The sequence below is a fragment of the Cinclus cinclus genome, chromosome 6 (genome assembly GCF_963662255.1).
Source record: "Cinclus cinclus chromosome 6, bCinCin1.1, whole genome shotgun sequence".
Classification (NCBI taxonomy): domain Eukaryota; kingdom Metazoa; phylum Chordata; class Aves; order Passeriformes; family Cinclidae; genus Cinclus; species Cinclus cinclus.
This window is the reverse complement of record NC_085051.1, coordinates 60,411,182-60,430,576: the sequence shown is the minus strand read 5'-3', so window position 1 is coordinate 60,430,576 and position 19,395 is coordinate 60,411,182. Positions and strand designations below refer to the sequence as shown.

At 54.6% G+C, this 19,395-nt stretch overlaps 1 protein-coding gene across 1 annotated transcript; it reads right to left on the bottom strand.

Annotated features, from left to right (window-relative positions):
* Nucleotides 1-90: 90 nt before the first annotated feature.
* On the bottom strand, nucleotides 91-19,217 carry NID2 (nidogen 2). Its single transcript, XM_062495444.1, has 22 exons — nucleotides 19,026-19,217; nucleotides 17,985-18,293; nucleotides 14,494-14,726; nucleotides 13,878-14,254; nucleotides 13,076-13,225; nucleotides 12,753-12,998; nucleotides 12,383-12,583; nucleotides 12,060-12,278; nucleotides 11,050-11,193; nucleotides 10,158-10,286; nucleotides 9,932-10,075; nucleotides 9,723-9,842; nucleotides 9,408-9,641; nucleotides 8,483-8,707; nucleotides 7,514-7,735; nucleotides 7,235-7,404; nucleotides 6,079-6,208; nucleotides 4,719-4,893; nucleotides 2,400-2,557; nucleotides 1,694-1,817; nucleotides 946-1,058; nucleotides 91-107 (listed from the first exon to the last, which is right to left on the bottom strand). The coding sequence occupies exons 1-22, from the start codon at nucleotides 19,215-19,217 to the stop codon at nucleotides 91-93; spliced, it is 4,032 nt and encodes a 1,343-aa protein (XP_062351428.1).
* Between the last annotated feature and the right edge of the window lie 178 nt (nucleotides 19,218-19,395).

Genomic DNA, 19,395 nt, shown 5'->3' with positions numbered 1-19,395 from the left:
CTTTACTGCTTCCCTGTGCTGAAATATTCCCCTACAACTGAAACAGTGAAAAACTGAATCCAAAGGGATACTTAAACCAACCTTTTTTATTCAATTATTGAAGTAACCTAGAAAAAGTGAAGCATTACAATGTAACTGGTATTTCTGAACATGTATTGGTCTACACTGGCTAGGTCTAGGAAGGCACTTGGGAGACCCAACAAGCATGAACAGATCAATTCTAGCATATTCTTCTAATATAAATACTAAAAGACATGCATGGAGGCAGTGGTGAAAACACAGAATCATCCTCTGGAAAATCTTCAATGCCTTTGCCACGTCCCATCCCTGTTCTGCAGGATTTTGGAGCACACACACAGTCTCTGTCTTCAGGGCTGTTTTTTATTTAGACCCAGCAATTTACTGCATCTACAGCTTCCCATAGGCACTTAAATTTTTACTTTTTTTTTTTTTTTTAAAAAAAAAGGACTTCTTGGTCAGGTTGTCAAAACTAGAAAAATTAATCCATTCTTCTTCCACTAAAATAAAACGTTGGAGTAAAAAAAAAAAAAAAAAAAGCTGCAGTTTAAATCTTGCATGAGCAAGAGTTTGAGTCATGGCTTGAGCTTCCCAGAATTTTTTTTTTTTTTTGGTGAAATCTCAACATTTTTCACTTGGTAAAAAAGTACAGTAGTAAAGTCTTGAGGTATAACTATAAAAAATATTTTAAAATCTTTTGCAGGAAAGCAGGGCACTTTGTTGGCCTTGGTGAGTGACTTCTCCCCACCTTGTATGCAGTGACAGTTCTCTGGGTCTGAAGTGTCTCCAGGTGCAAAGATGGTTGTTTCCTTAAAAATGGAGTTATTATTTCTTGGCTGGGGGGAGAAATGGAGATTTTTTTTTAGTGTGTCAGGCACCGAGCAGCCCTCAGAATTCACAAGGGGATGGGGTTTGGGTGGGATTTACCTCCAGGGCAGTAGGGATAAACTGCTGTGATTCCATAGAGGTGGGATCGCTGCTCTGGAAGATACTCATCAGTGAAGGAGCCTGTTTCTTTATCTACAGCTATCACCCCATCCCTGGTGAAAAAAAGGGGAAGAAGTGTTTTATTCACCTATGAAACTTGGAGTTTTTACCCTATTTATGTGTGTTTAAGAAGAGGCCGCTGAAAAACTTGGTCTGAACACCTGCAGGACAAGCGGAAAGAAATTTGCCCTGTAAAATCCTCCTCCAGCTCAGTCAGTGCATTTCTCTCTGGTGATGCAGCTACAGAAAAGAGCCTTCCAAGGAGAGATTATCTCCCTGAGACTCCCCTCCAAGCGTGGCAAGCTCTTAAGTGTTTGTTGTAATCTAAGACTGGATGAGAGTTGTGAGAGCTTCCAGCTGGAGTGGGAAGAGAGGCAAAGGGAACAGCTGAGGACAGGATCTTTCCTTGGACCTAGTCTAGACCCAGAGACTTGAGCCAAGTTTTAGTTAAAAAAAAAAAAAAAAAACCAAAAAAATAAACAAACCCAAACCACTGTTTCTGTCCCTCCCAGGGAGCTGAGTTTGTGTCTAAACAACTCCGTGCTGAGATTTACAAGCAGGTATTGCTGAAGCCACACTCAGGAGAGCTCTGGGCAGGCTCCAGGATTTGGGAGCAGGCTGGGATTCCTCTCAGGGAGGGGAGCTCAGCATTCCCAGGCGTGCAGGGCTTGGGTTTTGTCCTGCTCACCGTCTCCAGTCCGTGTGGTAGAAGTGGTTGGCGTAGCTGATGATGCTGAAGGGGTAGTTGAGGTTGCTCTGGATGAGGCGCCGGCCGCTGCCATCCGGGAATGTGCATTCCAGGTGCTTGGTGCCTGTTCAAACACAAAATGTTCCCCCCCTCCCACTGAAAATGCCACACCAAATATGCTCTTGGTATTTCACAGACTCACAAGGATCACAGGAAACCCCAAAAATCCCACCCTGGGCAGCCCTGGCAGTGCCTTCCTAACGCTCCTGGAGCTCTGGCAGCCCCAGGAATGTCACTGTTCCCTGGGGAGAGCCCGGGCAGTGCCCAGCACCCTCTGGGGGAAGAACCTTTTCCTGATTTATTACATTTTGAGTCAGCTTTTCAGCCTAAAAGATGTAGAATCATAAAATCCAAGCTGGAATAAACTCCCCGAGACCAAGTCCAACCATTCCCAGCACTGCCAAGGCCACCACTGCTGCGTGTCCCCACGTGCCACATCCACAGGGCTTTTAAATCCCTCCAGGGACAAGGACTCTACCACTGCCCTGAGCAACAACATTTTCTATGAAAAGATATTTCCTAAAATACAATTTAAACCTCAGCTGGCACAGCACTGGAGCCCAAAGGTAGCACTGGGCTAAAGGCATCCAGGATTTTCCCTCGAGGCTCAGTGTGACGTTCTCTGATCCATCCTTGGGGACATTACCTGCATCTGCCCAACACAGCAGCTTGGAGAAGGGGTCAAAAGTCAGGCCATTGGGCAAACCAATGTCTGTGTGCACCAGAACCCTCCTGTTGGCTCCATTGACCGTGGAAGTTTCAATTTTGGGAGCTTCACGATTCCAGTCCGTCCAGTAAAGGTTACTTGGGAAATAATGCACAAAAAGAACTGTAAGGAGTGGTGGGAGATTATTCTGCCAGGAGCAAGGCCTGGTTTTCCCTTATCAGTGCCTGAACCATCTTTATTTGATTAGGATAAAACCTCTCCAAGCAAAGCAGAACAATATCAAACATGTTTATGACCCAAACTGCTCAGCTAGGGCGAGTCTGAGGAGGAGCATATTTTGTATCCCAACAGCACCCTGGAGGCACAGATTTCCAAAATAACCTATGTCCTCATACTAAAACAGCACTTTCAGCCAAATCTTGAATTATTAAATAAAAAGAGAGGCTGGGGAGCAGAGCCAATCCCTCCCACAGGACGTGCAGTGTAAGAGCCCAAACGAGGGATGCAGGGCTCCAGGTGGCTCTTGAAAATGCTGTTTATTGCATTCAGATGGTACAGGAATTTATGGGTCTGTCCATTGTGTTCAGATGATACAGGAATTTATGGGTCTGTCTATTGTGTTCAGATGATACAGGAATTTACAGGTCGTGGGTAACAAGAGCTCAGCCCACAGCAGTTACCATGACCTGTAGGCTTGTTTAAAGCCCATTCTAGATCTAGTTATGATACATGATATACTTTTCTTTACAAAATATCATATTTGATAACAACTAATCAATACTTTTATTACTTATACTATTACTTAATTACTTACAGCTTATTATAACTACTAACATTACCGTATTCATGTTACTATGTTTTAATTACAAAAAGTTAGTATATTACAGTTGAAGCTAAAAGTTGTTTTACAGTTTTCGTGCAGTAGAAAATGCCGAGTTAATTTTTCTACTTGCAACACCGGCTTTCTTGTTTACGGCCTTTTTCTTGTTTCTTTTACTTGTAAGTTTTTTTTTTGGTTAATGAAAACATCTTCTGTTTAAAATAAATTTATCCTTTAAATCATAAAAACCCCTTTCAACTCATTTTACCCTTTAACTTCTTAGCTAATAAAACTAGCTCAACAATTCTTCTATATCAAAATTTATTATTTCTTCAAATTGTACATTCAAAAATCATTCTGTTATAGGTACACATCTGTGTCTGTCTGCCCTCCTGGCAGATTTCAGCCACAAGGTCTGTAAGCATTGCATCTCTAGGCAGTCAGCTCTTTTATGATTTCATCTCCACTTACTGAGACCTTCCTCAGCTGATGGAAAGAGACTGGGAAAGCAGCACAGACATTTCCACAGGCTTTACTCTTCCATGAAGGGGGTCAGGCAGCAGTCCAAATACATGGGGTTACTACAGGTATTTTATAGGTTTTGGGAGGATCAAAAGTAAGCCAGGAGGGTACACAATTGAAGCACTATCCAACTACAAAAAAAGTTCTAAGTGTAAAATAACCAATTACAGAAACCCAATTCTAACCAACCATCTTCTAGAAAGATAAGTGAGGGTCTAACATTTCTCTAGCATTAGTCATTCTAAGTAAGCAGTTTTTCTTATCTCAAAGAGAATACCAAGGAGGCCTCACAGGGTTATCTGCAGAGGAATCCATCTCCTCCACACACACCTATAAAACCGTATTGAACTTCCATTTCCCAACATCACAAGGTTCTTGGAAGGTGCACCTTGCAAAGCCCTAAAATCCACGTGGGATTTCTGCTCACCATCTCAGGATTATCTGCAGAGGAATCCACCTCCTCCCCACACACATCTATAAAACCGTATTGAACTTCCGTTTCCCAACAGCGCGGCGTTCTTGGAAGGCGTAATTTGCAAAGCCCTAAAATCCCAGTGGGATTTCTGCTCACCATCTCAGTTGGAAGGTGCACCTTGCAAAGCCCTAAAATCCCAGTGGGATTTCTGCTCACCATCTCAGTTGGAAGGTGCACCTTGCAAAGCCCTAAAATCCCAGTGGGATTTCTGCTTACCCTCTCAGTTGGAAGGCGCAATTTGCAAAGCCCTAAAATCCCAGTGGGATTTCTGCTCACCCTCTAAATTACAAGGTACACCTTGCAGAGCCCCTAAAATCCCCGTGGGATTTCTGCTCACCATCTCAGGATTACCTGCAGAGGAATCCACCTCCTCCCCACACACACCTATAAAACCATATTGAACTTTCATTTCCCAACATCACAAGGTTCTTGGAAGGCGTAATTTGCAAAGCCCTAAAATCCCAGTGGGATTTCTGCTCACCCTCTCACGGGGTCCACAGTGATGGCGCGGGGGTTGACGAGGTCGGTGTCGAAGAGCACGCGGCGCTCGGATCCGTCGAGGCGCGCGCGCTCGATCCGGTCCAGCCCGCTGTCCGTCCAGAACAGCGCCCGGCCAACGTGGTCCACGGCCAGACCCTCGGGGCTCAGCAGAGCTGCTGGGGCATGGCCACGCTCAGGGAAATGCCTCGGGCATCCCCAGACCACAATTGTTAGATTTATACGTGTGCGGATTAAAATTGTTATATGTGCATTGTTAGTAATGGTACATATTGGTAATAGTGTTAGATATTGTTGATCTTAATAGTTATATATGTATTGTTAATAATGTTAGATTTTACTGTTAATGTTATAGATTGTTAATAATGTCAGATATTGTTAGTATCATATATTGTTATGCCTAATAATGTTATATATATATACATATATTGTCAATGATGGAATATATTGTTATTGTTAATGGTATATATTGTTAATAATATTAGATATTGCTATTGTTAATGGTATATATTGTTAATAATGGTATATATTGTTATTTTTAATGTTCTATATTGTTAACAATGTTATATATTTTATTGTTATAATTGTTATATATTGTATATTAAAATTGTTATATGTGTATATATATATATATATATACATATGTACATATATACACATATATATACATTTACGCAAAAGTGTGCATGCGCTCTCTCCTGTGAGGCTTTGATGGTTGCAACCAATGGACTGTAGCTGTGGTTTTGTGCCTCTTGTGAAGGATGGTGATGCCTTAAGATTTTAACTTTTGTATTTTTTGTATGTTTATATATTTTATGTATTTATATATTCATATATTTCTCATATAATTACAGTAATACTGTAATTCTTTGGTGGATAACTCTAAACTCTATGTAGAGTGCTGGCTACTGCTTTCATATTTTGGTTAGACACAGCAATTCCTCTCCAGGGAATCAAGGACATTCTCCTGGCAATCAAGGACACCACACTACCTCAGACCCCGAAAAATGGAAACAAAAGTGAGTTGAGGGTGCAAACTTGGGGTAAATGACTTCATTACCTGAAGCTGTAACGGGGAGATGAACCCCCAATATGCAAATGGACCAAATTTATAAAAGTGTGAAAACTCATGACCCATTTTCCATTTTGGGTGTAGTCCCTGGGGGGCTTTGTCTGCCCTAAATGTACCTGAAGGTCCTTCAGTACAATCACTTTTTATTCTCTTAATCTTGCCTGGTCTCTGTTTTTAAGTAACCTGATAAGGCGTCAACGGGAGGACCCCGGAGCTGCGATGGGGACAGAGCTGTGGCTTTGGGCAGGTGACACTGGGGACAGGAGCACACCTGAGCTGATGATGGTCTCTGGCTCGGAGCCTGGCTCCAGACCCGCCCGGCTGATGGTCCGGCCGGCCACGTCAGTCCAGTAAATCATCCTCTCCCTGCAGTCGTAGTCGATCCCCACCACGATGGAGCCCTGCCAGGGTCAGGACAGGGACACGGGTGAGATCCTGCAGGAAGCTCAGGGAGAAACCTCAGCCCATCGGCCAGCACTGAGAACTGCCTGGGGAATGAAACTCAAATCCTATTTCCACAGCAAAACTCTTCTCCAGTGGGTTCCCACTGCACCCTCCCAGCTGAATCCTGCAGCCGAGGATTTTAGGTCAGCTGGTGCCGGCTCACACCCACATCCAGATGAATTTGAACCCTTCTCCTGAAGGAGAGCGTGCTCCAAGAGTGAAGCCAGCCCGGGGAATGACCTTCAGGATGGGGCGAGGGAATATTTGGCAAGTTCCTTCACTTCCCCAGGGTGCAGGGAAGGTCCTGGCCCAGATTCCAGTGCTCCTCTGTCTTGGCCCGGCCTGGCTGGAGAGGCACATGGCCATGCTCCAAGGGAGTCCAAGGAAGGAAAAAAAGGCCAGCCCTGCAGCTGGAAGTTTGAGCTGTGACTGACCCTGGAGAGCTCTGGGAGCACTTGAGCTCCTTCCCTTTGTGAGCAGTCCCAGGTCTGGGACCTGTCTGAGCCCTGTGTCTCTGCTGGGGATGACTGGAGGGAGGTGGAAATAGAATCCATAGAATCCTAGAATGGTTTGGCTTGGAAGGGACCTTAAAGATCATTCAGTTCCAACCAGTGCCATGGGCAGGGACACCTTCCACCATCCCAGGCTGCTCCAGCCTGGCCTTGGACACTTCCAGGGATCCAGGGGCAGCCACAGCTTCTCTGGGCACCCTGTGCCAGGGCCTGCCCACCCTCCCACTCATCCCAATAATAATTTCATCCCAATATCCCATCTAACCCTGCCATTGGGAAGCCATTCCCCCTTGTCCTGTCACTCATCCAAAATGCCACCACGGCAGCCAGCACAGCCAATATCCCCAACTACCAACAATCAACCCTCAAGAGGTGACCCCCTCAAACTGTGACAGCTCAAACAAGGGGTTCAGAGACTCCAGACTCCCTCTGGTATCCCCGCACCCCATCCCCACCCCAAGGATACCGTACATGCAGGGACAGCAGGGTCTTGGCCGCCTCCTTGTGCAGCCGGGTGCCGTTCAGCGGGAGGTAGCCGATCTGCTGGCCCTGGGCATAGAGCAGAAACGTCCCCGTGGCCGGAGGGGACACGTCGGGTCGTGGCTCGGGCCGGACGCTGGGTGGGGCCACACTGGGCAGACCTGGCATGTTGGGGGGACAGAGATGGTTCAGGCGGCGTTGTCCCCTGGGCTCCACGCCCGGGGCTGGCGCGGTGCTGTCGGTGCGGCGGGGTCACTTTGGGGATCTCACAGGGTGGGGTGATGCCAGGCTCGGAGCGCGTCCCCGGGATCTCCCTGCCGCTCTGCTCCACGCACCAGCAGTAGCCGCTGTCCCCGTGGCACTGCAGCGGGGTGAAGTCCCCGCTGGGGTCACACTGTGGCACGTACTGGTCCCCTCGGGGGCTGCCCCCGTAGTGCTCCAGCAAACTCTGCCGCCAGCGCTCGCACATGCTGGGGGGACGTTCCGTGGGCTCTGGCATGGGAAGGTGACAGTCACCATCCTACTCAAGGCTTTGCAGAGCCCTGTGTCCCCCCCCCCCCCCGCTGCCCTAGTGTCTTGGGGTGATTTTATGATGCTCGTCTCCCCCGTGGTCTGTTCTCTTGGTGCTGAATATTGAGTTCTGCAGCTTTAAGGCTGGTTCCAGGAGTGAAGGGGGAGAGAAGAGGTGCACAGTTTGTTATCAGGGACTGCACTTGCTGCCCTGCATCCTTCACACAGGCTGTGCTGTCTGCGGAGGACAGCAGGACAGAGCTCTCCTTTGCTTTTGCTCAGTTTTTCTGGCTAAGTTCCCTGGACTGTGGATTTTCTTTCCTTTTTCCTTCGAATTGTTCAAACCTGCTCTGGACTTAAAACCCAGAGGAGCACCAGGAGCTCACACCTGTGTCCCACCAGGCCTGGCCTGGGCTGTGACATTTCCCAGACTGGAGGGACTGAGAACAGCCTGAGTGAGCCGGGCTGCAACCCACGGAAGGGACACTGCTGAATTTGTCATCTCTTCAGAACAGCTAGAGGTTTTGTTGTTTAGTATTGCTCATTTTTGTGCTGGAGAGTGCTTTGCCTGTTAAATAAACAGGATTTTTTTTTTCCCCACTTCTCTCTGAGGAAGTATTTTTCCCCGAACCAGCTGGGGGAGGGACTGCTCGAATCTGTTTCCTAGAGGGACCCCATTCAGAGGTTTCCTCCCAAATTTGCCCTAAACCAGGACACCTGGGCACTGACCTGTGCTCCCGCAGCGTGGGGGAGTGGTGCCCGGCGCCGTCCGGGTGCCGGCGATCTCCTGCCCCGCGGCATCCACGCACCAGCAGTGCCCGGAGCTGCCGTGGCACTGCAGGGGTCGGTACCGGCCCTGCTCGTCGCACTGGGGCACGTGCCCGTCACCCAGGGGTGGCACCTCCCGCGGGTACATCCGCGCGTGCTCGCAGGGCGTCAGCTGCTGGATGGACTCTGCCGACGGCAAACGCCCCCAGCCCGGGCTCAGGGGGTGCCACGCGGCTCACCTGGAGCCACTTGGCACCACTTCTGTCTGCCAGCTCCCCTTGGTCTGGGGCAAGGGTCAGGGCTGCCCCAGTGCGGCTCCCTCGACACCCCATAGGTGTTTCCTCCATCACAAGTTGACACAGGAGGTGGCCCAATGGCCACAGCCACAGCCACTGTAACTCAATGGGCCAGGGCACCCTAAACACCCAGGAGCCCCTCGATGCACCCACTTGACAGCACCCTGCCCTCAGTGAAGCCCTAGAAGGGTGGTTGGGGAGAGGGTTGCAGAGTCACAGAATCCTTAGGGTTGGGAGGGACGTCTGGAGATCCTCCAGTCCAACGTCCCTGCCAAGGCAGGGTCACCTGGAGGAGGTGACACAGGGATGTGCCCAGGTGGGTTTGGATTATTTCCAGAGAGGAAGACTCCACACCCTCCCTGGGCTGCTTTTACAGGGCTCCAGAATTTACGAAATTCTTCCTCATGCTAAGGTGAAACTTCTCAAGTTCTAATTAATGGCCGTTTAGTTTATGGCTCCCCTCCACTCGCTGTGGCCCCACCATCCCTACACTGCTGACAGCTGGGCCACACTGGGATGCTATTGGGACACCCAGGGATGCCCAAGGAGCCCCAACCCTGCTCCCCTCACCCCTGGAGGGTGTCACTGACCTGGGCTCCCGCAGCGTGGGGGAGTGGTGCCCGGCGCCGTCCGGGTGCCGGCGATCTCCTGCCCCGCGGCATCCACGCACCAGCAGTGCCCAGAGCTGCCGTGGCACTGCAGGGGTCGGTACCGGCCCTGCTCGTCGCACTGGGGCACGTGCCCGTCACCCAGGGGTGGCACCTCCCGCGGGTACATCCGCTCGTGCTGGCAGGGCGTGAGGCGCTGTGGGTTCCCTTCCACCGCTGGAAAGCCAGAAGAGAGGAGAGTGAGGCCGGGGAAGCTGTGCCAAGCAGAGAGGGCACAGGGGTGAGCGGACACCTCACCGTACGTGCACTGGAAGCCGTCACCCGCATAGCCCGGCCGGCAGCGGCAGGAGAAGGAGCCCGGGGCGTTGTAGCAGATGGCGGCCGGGTGACACGGGCTTTCGGCACACTCATCCACGTCTGTGCAGGGGGAAGATGGGATCAGCGGGGACAGGGACACCCCTGATGGGATCAGCTGTGCTGTGGGGTCCCTCCCGTGCCCACCTCACCGGAGCACTGGATGCCGTCGCCGGTGTAGCCGGGGAGGCACTGGCAGGTGGCGCGGCCGTCACCGCGGGACAGGCATCGCGCCCGGTCCCTCGGAGCGCAGGGGTGCCTCCCGTCCTCGCAGGGGTCACTCGGCGGTGCCAGCGCTGTGGGGGAAGGGGAAGGGTGGTCAGGGCACGTACATGGGGCACAGACTTTGGGGACGCTCCAGTTGGGGTCAGCACTTACGCACACACGCCTGCCCGTCCCCGGCTGGCCGGTAGCCGCTGCGGCACTCACAGCGGAAACTGCCCGGCACGTTCAGGCACATGGAGAAGGGGCCGCACTGGCTCAAGCCCTCGGTGCACTCATCCACATCTGGGGAAAAGGAGGAGACACCGGGCACCCCGATGGTGGTAGGACACCCCCTTTTTCATGGTGTGGCTGCTCATGGTCTGACAGGGAATATCCTGCCCCACGCCGCCCATCCCATGCCTGTCACTGAACTTAATCAGCTACAGAATTAACTTTCTAATCGGCTCAAAACAGGGGGAAGAAAAGAACAAGATCGCTTTTGGTAAAGTGATAAAGTGATCACTTTTGATGAAGAAGCATTTCTTCAAGGCACACCAATATTCTCAACAATTTATGGTTTAAAACTCGGTTCCCTTCTCCTGAAATTAAGTGATCAGATTGGTCACTTAAGCTGGAATTTTAGGAGAGGGAAACCTGCTCCTCATCGAAAGGCAGGATCCTTGAATTCCTCTCCAGCATCACTGTGCAGTGCAACTCACTGGCACTGGGCAACTTCTTGTGGAAAGGGACTCCAAATTTGGAAGATAAATTCACAATGTGAAGTTTGGCGTGACAAGAAAGCAACAATGAAGATGGCTAGATTTATGAAACGCAGGGATTATGTTCCCACTGCTTTTGCTTTTTTTCCTGTCTCTCCTTTTTTTTTCTCTCTCTTCTTTATCGTTTGCTCCTGGAGCGCTTCCCCAGGGAACTCCAGCATGCTGCCTCAGTTTCCCCCCCGATGCAAACCTATGAAGGTCTGTGGGTGCTGTGATATCCCAGCACCCCAAATACCAGCAACCACCGTGGTGCAGAGATGCACCAGCTCCCCCCCAGCCCCGCTGACCTCGGCAGCCCCGTCCATCTCCGCGATACCCGGCCGCGCACTCGCACGTGTACTCCGTGCCCACTCCGGGCTGGCAGCGCGCCGGCGCCTCGCACGCGTGGGTGCCATCCTGGCATGGGCTCACCACGGGATACTCGGCACCATCTGCGGGCACAGAGGGATGTTGGGGGGAATAAAAGATTTGGGAGACACAGGGAGTGATGATCCCCACTTATACCCAATGTGGGTATCACCACTGTGCTGCACCATCGTTGTCCCAGGCAAGGAACCGTGAATATGCCACCCCCCAACTCAAGCTGCTTGGAAAACCCCTCCTTTTTTGATGGTTCTGGGCAAAGCCAGCACACCACAGCTTTGGGAGGTGGTGGCAATCCTGCTGAGGGCTGGCACCCTGCATTGGCATGTGGATTGGCACCTGGGGTGGGTGCTTGTTGGAACCCTGAAAACTGGGAATTTTGGGCTTTCTGTGTTGACAGGCACTGACCCCCAAGAAAACACTGCTTTTGACCTGAGGCTGTGGAGAAGGCTTCCAAAACTGAGTAACAGAATTAGAATCATTGGAGTGTAGTTTGAATAGAAGTGTGTAATATCACATGCTGGAAAACTTAGGATTTAAGGTTTTTGAATATAACAATATATAGAAAGCAAGATGGAGGTTTTAGGGTGGAGGTGTCTTTCTTTTTCACCTTCTTCGTCATGGGTCTGGGTAGTACTTTTGTGATTGGACAGAAAAACCCACATTGTGGGTCACGGGTGATTAGTTATTGGGTTAAAAGTAAAAACAATTTAGGTGTTCATTCTTAATTGGACCATTAAAAGACCTTGTAGAGAGAGAGATACACCTCCATTTTTATCTCGCTAGCTACAAGTGCTGTAGAGCCCACCGCAATGTAGACAAGAATTAACAAACATCCAAATCCCAACGAGCGACTCCGTCTCTCTCGTGCATTCCATCCCAACCGCGGCAAAGAAGGAAAAGAAGACAAAAGGCGACGGGTGCCGGTGCTCACCTCGTGCCGGGCCGATGCGGGCGGCCAGGGCGTAGCGCAGGACGTGCTCGTGGCCGTCAAAGAGGGCGAAGGCTCGCGCCACCGAGAGCTGCTGCCGCGCCGGCAGCCGCGCGTGCGGGCACCCCGAGAAGGTGATGTTCTGGCGCAGGCGGTAGGACAAGGTCTGGTTGGCAGTGCCCGCGGTCACCACGTATTCCCGCTGGCCTGAGGATGTCACGGCTGAGCGCCGTGGGATGTGGGGAAAACGGTGTCAGCGTCGGTGCGTTTTCGGGCGTTCGGGGGTGGTGTGTGAGGAATTGAAGCCAGGTGAGCAGGGGTCTTACCTGAGCTGGAGTAGGAGTAGAGTTCCTTGTAGGGAGTGATGTGGACGGTGACGTTCTCTGGCAGGAATGGCACCTCACCTTGGATGTGTGTCCTGAGGCTTAAATAATTGTCCGGCCCCAGGCCCTCGGCTGTCTGAGTGACCTGGACCGTCTCCCCACCAGGGTAAAACGTCACCTCCAGGTTCTGGGTGAATTCAGCGCCTGGGCAGGAAAAGGGAACGGGCACCATTTACAGGGACAACCCCAAAGCATCCTTCCCTGCTACTCCGGCATGCCCGTGAGGTGATCACCAGCTGAGAGGATTGGCCAAACCCAGCGCCGAACCCCTGACCACCCATCCCGAGGAGCCGCATCCCAAATCCCCGCTCACCGGCGATGCTGAAGCCATTCTCAGAGCCAGGCTCCTCCAGGGCAAAGAGCCAGGCGAAGAGCCCCCCGACGGGCAGCAGGGGCAGCAGGGCACGGGCAGCGGGCTGGGGCACCCCGCTGATGGCCGTGTAGGCTCTGCCGTCGCTGCCCACGATGTATGCGTGCAGATCCACGTCCTGGAAGCGGACGGACGCTCGTCCCACCCTCAAGCTCCCGCTCACCTTCCCGTTGAGGCGATGCACGGCCCCTGGGTGGGGAGATGGGCACACCTGGCAGTGGCCACCCAGGCACGGGCTGCCCGTGCCCGCCGCCCACCCCGCGTACCTTCGGGCAGGCACTGCCGCCCGTTCCCGTAGAAGGTGGCCCGGCAGTGACAGCAGAAGCTGGTGGCGTAGTCGGTGCAGAAGGCGTGAGGGGAGCAGCTCCCGTGGTGCTGGGCACACGTCTCCTTGCTGGCTGCGCTGTAGGTGAACACTGGGGACAAAGGGGAAAGGTTGGGGACACAATGACAAAGCCACCCTTTGCAGGGGGTGGGGGGGGGGGGGGGGGTGGGTGCTTTGCTTTCTTGGCCCCAAAATCTCCGCCTGGAAACGAGCCAGCTGGCAGGGGTAGTTCCCAAGAGAGTCACCCGGGAGGCAGAGGGGTGGTGGAGGGTTTGGAACCTGTTGCCTGATTTCAGGCAGATCTGACAGAGGGCACGAGATCAAATTCCTGAGGGTATTTTTGGGAGACAGTTGGCTGGGGACGGGACTCTGCTACCCCGGGCACGTGCCACGGCAGCTCCACAGCTGGCTCGGTGGCGGGGAGGGTGGCAAGGCCAATTGTGACCTCGTGCTGGGACCTGTCCCCTGAGCATCCCACCCCCTCCCACGCTCCTGCCTTTTCCCTCGGCAAGCCCGGCGAGCAGGGCTGTGGGGCTCCAACAGCCCCTTGGCAGCAGGACCGGACTGAGAGGAGGAGCTGCGAGGGCAGCAGCTTTGCAGGAGCAGCTCCTCCAGCACTGGGCAGGGTGAATTTCCAGTCAGGGGCTTTATTTAGGGAGCCACCTCCACTCGGTCACCACTGAGTCATCACCCCCTTGGGTCATGGTCCCCACTGGACCATGGCAGGGGCTGTGGCCACTCACCATCGGGGTTGAAATGCACGTCCTCCTCCACGCCCACGCCGTGGTGGCCGGAGCTGTAGGAGGAGGGGTTGGCAGAGTGGCTCTGCCGGGTGCCACCGTCCCCGCTGGGCTGCAGCCAGTGGCTCCGCTCCTGGGCATCCCTCCTCCCTCCTGGGACAAAGCCCAGGAGCACCGGGGCGCGGGATCCGTGGCTGGGACGCTGGGCCATGGATGTGTGACTGGAGGATGGGTGGGAATAGCCAGCGGTGCCAGGGTTGGGGTGCTCAGGGGTGCCTTGAGGCACAGCAGGAGCTGCTCCCTCGCCACCCCCCGGCTCCACGTGCTCGGCGCTGCCCACGTGGAAAACCCACACGCCAGGAATTCCCGTGTTGCTCTCCCTGTGGACACAGCACATATGAACATCTTCACAGCCATGCTGGAAAAGCCATCTCCAAAGGTGGCAGCACCCCTCCAGGACCCCAAAACAGCTCCTGTGCGTGTGGGGCTGAGCCCCTGATGCAGCCCAGCACTCCCAGCTCACTCCTCAAATTTTTCCATGCTCTAAAAGGCTCCAGGGCTTGGAGAAGGTGACCCTGCTCCCCTTGCACACACTCACAGCCCACAAGGTTCCGCTTACCTCTCCAGGTTCCTCAGAGCCTGCTCACTGCTGGCCAGGCTGTGGAAGAGCCCATCCCTCTTGGGGTCATCGCCGTCCCCCCAGCTGAAGCCCACCCTGGCTGGCAGCTCCAGCTGGACGTTGTAGGACTCCTTGGGCCGCGTCCCCAGGAACTGGAGGCCGCCACTGGGGTAGAGGAAGATGGTGTAGGTGTCCTCATCGTTGTAGGCTATGACTGTCTGGAAGGTGTTGAGCTGCCAAAGGGAGAGCGGCACGGATGGATGGCCATGGAGGGGCAGGAGCACAGCAGAGGGGTGAAGGAAGGGGAGCAGGGATGTGAGAGGCAGCCCCACACACACCACAGGGCATGCAAACACCCCAAAAGGGCCCTGCAACAGAGAGTTCCTCCATAGAGCTGGACTGGGACAGCTGAGGGTGCTCACATGGACAAGAGAAGGCTCCAGGGAGAGCTCAGAGCCCCTTCCAGGACCTGAAGGGGCTCCAGGAGAGCTGGAGAGGGACTGGGGACAAGGGATGGAGGGACAGGACACAGGGAATGGCTTCACATGGACAGAGGGCAGGGATGGATGGGATATTGGGAATTGGGAATTTCTGGCTGTGAGGGTGTTGATGCCCTGGCACAGGGTGCCCAGAGCAGCTGTGGCTGCCCCTGGATCCCTGGAAGTGTCCAAGACCAGGTTGGACAGGGCTTGGAGCAGCCTGGGACAGTGAAAGGTCTCCCTGCACATGGCAGGGGGTGGGACTGGAAGTTCTTTCAGGTCCCTTCCTCCAACCCAAACCATTCCATGATCAGCCTGGGCAAGAGCAGGAGCTGGGGCTGCTCATGCCCAGCCAAACCCCAAGTGCCACATCCTGGGAAGATGCTCAGCATCCTCCTCGGAGCCCATGGCACAGCCAGGCCACTCCCTTGGTGCAAGGGTGTCCCAAGAGCATCCCTGGCCATATAACCCCTGCACTGGGTTATACCCCCTCACTCCTGTCCTCCCACTGACGCCACCCCCCCCCCCGCCCCAGCTCCAGAGGAAAACCCGCACCCCCCGCTTGTCCCTGAGAACAATTTTAGCTCGGTTTCCTCCGGAAAAAACATTCCCATGCTCCCAGCTTCCCATACATCCCGCTATAGGCAGGCTGGCTGCCTGCCCTGCCAGCCCTGCGAGCCTTGGGGCCGTGCCAGGCAGCAGCACCGTGGCCACAACCCACGGATGGGGAGTGTCTGGAGCCAGCACCCCCAGGAGAAACCAACCCCACACAGCTCCTGCTCTCCTGGCAAACAGCTCCGAGCAGGGAGCAGCAGCCCTTCCCACCGAGCTGCTGGAAGCAGCACCGAGCAAAGGAAAAATGATTAAACTCCCAGTTTCACCCCCAGAGCAGTGCGAGGGAGGCTGGGGGCTCCCCCCACTCCCCTAACCTTGATTTTGGGGCGCAGGGCCCCCGGAGCATCGCTGGATTTCCTGGCAGCCCCACAGGATATAAAGAGCCTTGTTGTGCCTGTTGCACACTCGGGCATTCAGAGACCCCGAAAAGGCAGCCAAAAAGCTGGGGGGGTGGGGGGGGGGGTGGAATAACCCCCCCTGCCCCCGGGGCTGGATTCCTCCCCCACGCAGCCAAATCACAGCAGCAGCTGCAGGACTCACTCAGCCTCGGGGTGGGTGGCGAGAGGGGACACGCTGGGTGACATCGATGTGCTGGCACGGTGGGATGAAGAGAAGGAGGGGGGAAGCCCCCAGCAAAGAGCTGCAAAGGGCAAATTCCAGCCCAAAAGGGCAAGTTTTGCTCCTACAGAAGCAGGCTCAGCCTTGTCCCGCTCTGCAGCCCGGGAAAATGTCACTGCAGAGACCTGGAGCATGTGCCAAGGAATTGGAGGGGACACGGCACTACCAGATCTCTCACCCCAGCAGGACCCCCAAAGAGGGAGTTTGGGGAGATCCTCTTCTCTCCATCTTAACCCAGTTTTCTACTTTTGGGGCTCAAAAGGGATTAGCTGTGACTTTCCAGGGTGGGGGGAAAGGCTTTGGAGCCAATCCTGGTTCTGAGCAGCAGGAGGGCAGCATTTCCATAAACACCACATTTGGTCAGGGAAAAAACAGTGGTGTTTGGGGAGATTTTTAGCAGTTTTGGCGAAGGGGGGGCTTGGCAAAGCACAGGCACATGCTACATTTCAGGAGCTTTCCCTGGAGCTCCTTGTTTCCAAACAAGACCAGTTTCATTTTAAAGCCTGATCCAAACTTCTCAGAGGAAAAAAAAAAAAAAAAAAAAAAGAAACACAACAGGGGAAGAGAAAAGAAGAGGAGGCTGCTTTTTCGAGGTCGCTGTGAGGCCCCTGATGGCATCTCTTCAGCTGTTTTCCCAACTTTTAAATGAGAGGAAAAAATGTGCCTTGTCTCCTTCCAAACCTCAGCTTCTTGCCTTGCTTGGCTTCCCTCTCGACAAGGCACTACCGAAGGGCCCTGGAGTGGGAGGATGCCTGGGGATGGCTCCTGGTGGTCCTTGGGGACCTGGTGGCTGTTGCTGGGCTTTGGGTGAGAGCCCCTCACCCATCACCCAGCTCTGGGTATCCATCCCGAGTTTTCCTGGTGCAGCTCATCCTACTCAGTGAGTCCATGCAGCTAGCGGAGCTTGGGAACGTCGCTGTCACCTCCTCAGCACGTCATCAGCCTGATGTGACAGCTCCTGACCCAGCGTTTTTGGGGACAGCAGCCTTATCAGCGCCGTGGGTGGAGAGCACAGGTCACCCCCCCGACCTGGCAGACACCTATGAGCTTGTTTTTCAGGCACAAAATCAGACCACGGTGGAAATTCCAAAGTCAGTTCCTCACCAGCGTGATCAGCACAGGGGCAGAAGGAAGGACCAGCCCCGAGCCACCAGTAAAGGTCAGGAGGACAATGGGTGACCTAAACCAGAGCCTCCCCCAGCTGCCCCCAGCCACCCTCTGCCCTGCAAAGCCAGAGCTACCAGCAGTGGAAAGCTTTGTTTGAAAAGAATGAGAATCGTGGAATGGTTTGGGTTCAGGGGATCTTAAAAACTCATCTCATTCCACCCCCTGCCGTGGCAGGGACACCTTCCACTGTCCCAGGCTGCTCCAAGCTCTGTCCAGCCTTGGACATTTCCAGGCATCCAGGGGCAGCCACAGCTTCTCTGGGCACCCCATGCCAGGGCCTCACCACCCTCATAGCCAAGAATTTCTTCCTAACATCTGATCCAAGCAATGTGAAGCCATTCTCCCTTGTCCTGACACTCCTTGTCCTTATTCAAGCACCTCCAGCCATGAAGGCAACCTCTAAATCTCTTCTGGCCAACAGCCCCACCACTGCCCCAGCTCTGAGCAGAGGGGGAAAGCTCCATGCTCTTCCTGGTGCTCACCCAAGGAAGGATGGATGGAGCCACCATTCAGCTGCTCAGAAAGGACTCAGCATTTTGGGTAGAACATCAGAAAAACTCATCACCCCATGACACACAGGATGGGCATCCAAGCTCAGCCCTTTGGCCTCACCTTCGTGGAGGGCTCGGTGTCCTTGGAGAGCTCCTGGTAGGCACCCACGTCCTCCCAGGTGGCAATGAAGGCATTGGTGGGCACGAAGGCACCAGCAGAGCGGGGAAACCCGGCCTGGATGTATCCCACAGCCTGGTCCAGCACTTCCCAAGAGTCATCCTGCCGATAGTAGATGTTCCCTCTGTCCCCGGAGGTGTCGAGGTCGGCCAGGAAGGGGGCGATGACGGGGAAGTCTGTGGGGAAATCGTCATCCACGTACTGGGTCTCCCTGGGGAAATCCTGGGTGGAGATGACCCCGTTGGTCCCCACCTGCAGGGAGAGCGGTGCAGGGTGCTCAGGGGCTGCAGAGGTGCCACCACTGCTGGTCCCCTCGCCCTGTGCCCCTCTCCTCAGGGCAGTGGGACATGGGGCTGAGAGCCCTGGGGCCGCGTGGCCCCATCCGGCCGGGCAGAAAACAAAGACCTCGGGCTTCTCCATCCCCCAGGGAACTGCAGCTCAGGGGCCATCCCAGCTGCAGCCGCTGCTGGCTGGGGAACAGCTGCGGAGGAGAAAGCCCTCTTGTTCATCCGCAGCCAGAGACACCGGGCAGGAGACCGCAGGGAGGGGGAGATGGATGGATGGATGGATGGATGGATGGATGGATGGATGGATGGATGGATGGATGGAGAAAAACACGTGCAGTGGGACAGCCAAGGTGCGCATGCAGGGCCAGGGGAGGGCAGGAGGAGGAGGAGGGTGTGTAAAGGCAGGGGAGGAAGTGGTTGAGTGGGGGGAAAGATAGAAAGACGGAGGGGTGAAAAGTCAGAAGGAAGGAGGGATGGTGCGGCAGAGGGATGGAGGGAAGCAGAGTGGGAAGATGGAGACAGACAGGGCTGAAAGAAGGGAGGTACAGAGTGTGGAGAGATGGACGGAGTGAAGGTGGGGGGGTAGAGAGGGAGATGATGGAGAGGAGGAAGCGGGATAGGAGTAAGAGCGGGCGTGAGGAGGAGGGCAGGGAAGAAGAGGGGAGCAGGGATGGGGCTGGGGCCAGCCGGGACTCACGTAGAGGCGGCGGGCAGCGCGGCCGTAGAGGCGCAGGGCGCGGCGGAGCAGCAGCCCGGGAGAGCTCTCGTCGTCCCCGGGCCGGAGCCGGGCATCGCCGCGGCCCGGGCCGTGCGGGAGCAGCCCCGGGCGGGGCAGGGCTGCCCCCACCGCCAGCACCGCCGCCAGCACCGCCGCCAGCACCGCCCGCATCCCGACACCGGCCACGGGAACCCCCGACGGGACCGGGAGGAGCCGAGCGGGAAGAGCCGAGCGGAGCCGAGCGGAGCCGAGCGGACCGGACGGGGCGACCCCGGCCCCGCGGGGCGGGACAGGGAGTAGCCCGAGGGGCGTGGCCAAGCAGCGGCCGTCCCCGTTCTGGGCCAATCGG

What these genes read in the sequence shown, in the direction of transcription:
- NID2 (XM_062495444.1), bottom strand. Translation starts at nt 19,217, where the DNA reads ATGCGGGCGGTGCTGGCGGCGGTGCTGGCGGCGGTGCTGGCGGTGGGG. An exon ending in GCGCTGCCCGCCGCCTCTAC is followed by an intron (nt 18,294 to 19,025) that starts GTGAGTCCCGGC and finishes CTCTCCCTGCAG; the next exon opens with GTGGGGACCAACGGGGTCAT. An exon ending in AGATGGACGGGGCTGCCGAG is followed by an intron (nt 10,287 to 11,049) that starts GTCAGCGGGGCT and finishes CCTTTTCCCCAG; the next exon opens with ATGTGGATGAGTGCACCGAG.